Raw genomic sequence first — 3,353 nt, 5'->3', positions numbered from 1 at the left:
AATAGTTTTTAATTGTCACCATGGGAAATAAACATTGCAAAGCAGTGTACTTTAATGTGTTATGATTATTCCTATTATAATTAAGCTCAAACGTGCTTTTCCACAAAAGTAATAAGAATGGTTTATAACTCTGAAGCTCTGGTCAATAAATGCTTTAATAATAACTCAAATACCCTTTCAGGGAAATATTTTACTGTTACGGTATGAATTCTGCAATGTGGCCAAGCAAAGAAAATTATATTTATAATAATAATTTATTATCTCTCTAATCCAACCCAATATAAAAGATATATTATCCTGTCTGGTCTTATTATGTTATCTAAACATGATTAGTTATCACTACAAAAGTTTCTTGGGAATTAAAGAACGGCGACAGTAATATTATGGGGAAGACTAAAATTCCAAATAATAAACCTCGAACAGTCGCATAACCTTAATAACTCTGCACAACCAACCATCTGTGCGCTTGAAGGCCAAGAAATAATCACAATTTTAATTTAATTTCAGACAACATGTAATAAGAATGGAATGGAAAAGTCAACACTCAAAGCCTAATGGCGCATCTAGTTATATTGTTAAGTTAGAAATCGAAGTATCTGATTTTTTAGTAGTGTTGCACAAGACTATAACTATGAAAATAATTTCACGTTTGTTCCAGTCCATTGAGATTTACCGACTATTCACTTGGGGCATTTCTGGATGCAGATGATTGGGAGCGTCCAAGCTCGACTACTTGCTCTTCATCATTCTCGCCGGAGATCTCTTCGAGTGATTTTCCCATTGATTCAGGGATCAGGAATGTGAAAAGGAACCCTGCAGCGCTTGCTACCGCTAAGAGTAGCAGAGAAACTGTGGCTTTAACAACCGTTAGGTCATCTGCGTAGAGAAAAACAATTGTTCCAATTACAGCGCCTACTTTGCCTGCTGCTCCGGATATGCCGTGGCATGTACAACGATGCCTTGCTAGGAAGATTTCTGCAGGCACAATGAATGTGGTAACATTTGGACCGAAGTTTGAGAAGAAGAGGGTGAAGGAATAAAGTGTGATCTTCAAGGCCGTTAGGCTTTTTTGTGAATGGTGGTATGAAATAGCAAACGCGATCGTGAAGAGTGTCATGAAGAAGAATCCCATTAGCTGAATACGTTTTCTACCCATGTGATCCACCAAGGCAATTGTGAAGAGGTAGCCCGGCAGTGTTGAAGACGCAGCAACAATCAACTGTGCTCTTGCTATTCGATAGACTTCTTCAATGGCGTTCATTGACATGGGGTCCCGAAGCCATCCCACTTTCGTGAAGTTGTCCTTCTGGTAAAGATTTTGGCTGTAGAACACGATGTCGACGAGTAACCATGTGCTTGCAGTGCTGACTAGGTGCAAGCCGTGTCGCGTTACGAACTCTCTGGAAAATAAACCGAACCGCGGCCTGCTACTTGAAATCTCTTTGGCCTTCCTCTGGTCTACTTCGATTTCTATGTTAAGAACACTTGACATGTCGTCGGCGGCTTGATTTGCATCTCTTCTTATGAGCGCCGTGTAGCGAGCCGTTTCGGTTATTTTCATTCGCCAGTAGTATGTCACCGCAGCCGGAATGGCTCCGAACATAAGAATGATCCGCCATACATGATCGGCTTGAGGGGCCGTTGAATCTGCACGATTGTCACTGTATGCGGGGCGGTGGTATTTGCTATTGAATACTGCAGAGACGAAAATGGCCACCGCGCCGCCGGCTAGAATCCCGAACCCTTGCAGAGTAAACACTGCTGCGATGAATGCCCCTCGGTTTTTCTTGTTGGCGTACTCCGACATAATAGTGGCGGATAAAGGATAATCTCCGCCGACACCGAAGCCGAGCCAGAATCTGAAGAAGCAGAGCGTAGTTATTACGGCTTTGGGTGTTCGATCGAAAGAAAGACCTGATCCTATGGAGGCAAAGACCATGAGCAGAAGCGTTATTCCAAAGAGTTTCTTTCGTCCCATTTTGTCGCCCATCCAACCAAAGAAGAGCCCCCCGCAAAGTGCTCCACATAAGGCCACTCCCATAACAGCAGCCGCGATATGTTTAGGTAGGGTACCAGGAGTACTACTAGTCGGTTCGAAATAATAAATCCTTCCGTGGAGACTGGTGATGGTGGAGATGCAGAACAAGTCATAAGCATCCGTGAAGATGCCCATCCCTGCAATAACGACTGCCTTAATGTGGTACCATTGTAATCTTGCCCTGTCCAAGGCACTTAATACTCCCAATTGATTTCTCAGCATGTTTCCAAGCTTTTTTCTGAAGATTTTTTTGCCCACTGTACAGCAGAAAGGTCAATATTTTAAAACTCGGGGTCTTTGTAAACGCATAAGCAGAAAACAGAACAAATTAAATTAAACATGGAAGCCAGGACGCGAGGAAGACATTTTTCAAGAAGCTAAACATTCGAGAAACAATGTACTTTCAGACAATATTCGTGGGGGCAATTTTAGAAAATATTTCACGGAGAACTTTGCAGCAGGACTAAATTATTTCTGAAACCGAAGACAAGAAGTTCAACCGTTTCTGGCTTCAACCAAAGACAAGAAGTTCAACAACTGCGAAGCAATAACCTGCAAATCCATACAGAGAAATTCTTCAAAGCAGGAAACTAAATTCTAGAAATCAGAGGGCGGTGAAAAGGGGGAAAGGGTCAACTCAAAAGCTATGGCTACAAGGTCTCCTGAAACTGTTGAGAAAATCAACTAGGGAAATCCACAAGAAAATCAACGAGGGAAATCCACAAATACAAAAATCGAAGCCAATTAATTACAATATCCAAAACCTTTTCTAAAGCATGAGCTATATTTAAAAACTTAAAATCGTTTCGTCGATTTCACCTCAACTGAGTGCAAATTTTGATGAAAAGTCGAACTGAAAACCTCTCAGATCTTCGTGTTCCAGTTAATTTTTACTGCAGATTGGACGCCAGGACCAAATTCACAGATCTAACGCATGATTTATGGGCATTCTTCCATTTTGGGAGCAGACGACGGCCCGAAACATAGAAAAAGGCGGTGAAATAACGCACTGGATTTGGCGATAGTAAATATTATTCAGATCCGTATATTGTTTGGTAACCATTCGATGGAACTGACAGTTGAGCATGAACGTATACCTTTCTAGTTCCCTAGGTTTCCCCGCAATTATGTTTACATTCCTTACATTATATAGAGTCATGTTCCTCACGGCTTCCTGCGCTCGTCGTTGGATCCCCCTCTGAATTTTTTTCATCTCTCTAGGTTCGTCATCTAGCAGCATATGCAAAGTATATTCCTCTATGCCATTTCCAAACTCCCTAAGTTCGTCATCTGGCGTCATATGCGAACTATATTC

At 41.7% G+C, this 3,353-nt stretch overlaps 1 protein-coding gene across 1 annotated transcript; it reads right to left on the bottom strand.

The window, feature by feature from the left end:
• Positions 1-676: 676 nt before the first annotated feature.
• On the bottom strand, positions 677-2,260 carry LOC149147773 (inorganic phosphate transporter 1-4-like). The gene has a single exon (XM_089441944.1). The coding sequence runs from the start codon at positions 2,258-2,260 to the stop codon at positions 677-679; it is 1,584 nt and encodes a 527-aa protein (XP_089298070.1).
• Positions 2,261-3,353: the final 1,093 nt, after the last annotated feature.

The sequence above is a fragment of the Pinus tabuliformis genome, chromosome 9, assembly GCF_031772625.1.
Source record: "Pinus tabuliformis cultivar Carrire ecotype Pingquan chromosome 9, CPIR1, whole genome shotgun sequence".
NCBI classification, from domain to species: Eukaryota; Viridiplantae; Streptophyta; class Pinopsida; order Pinales; family Pinaceae; genus Pinus; species Pinus tabuliformis.
The sequence above is the reverse complement of the archived record's forward strand: the minus strand, read 5'-3'. Positions and strand labels throughout refer to the sequence as shown.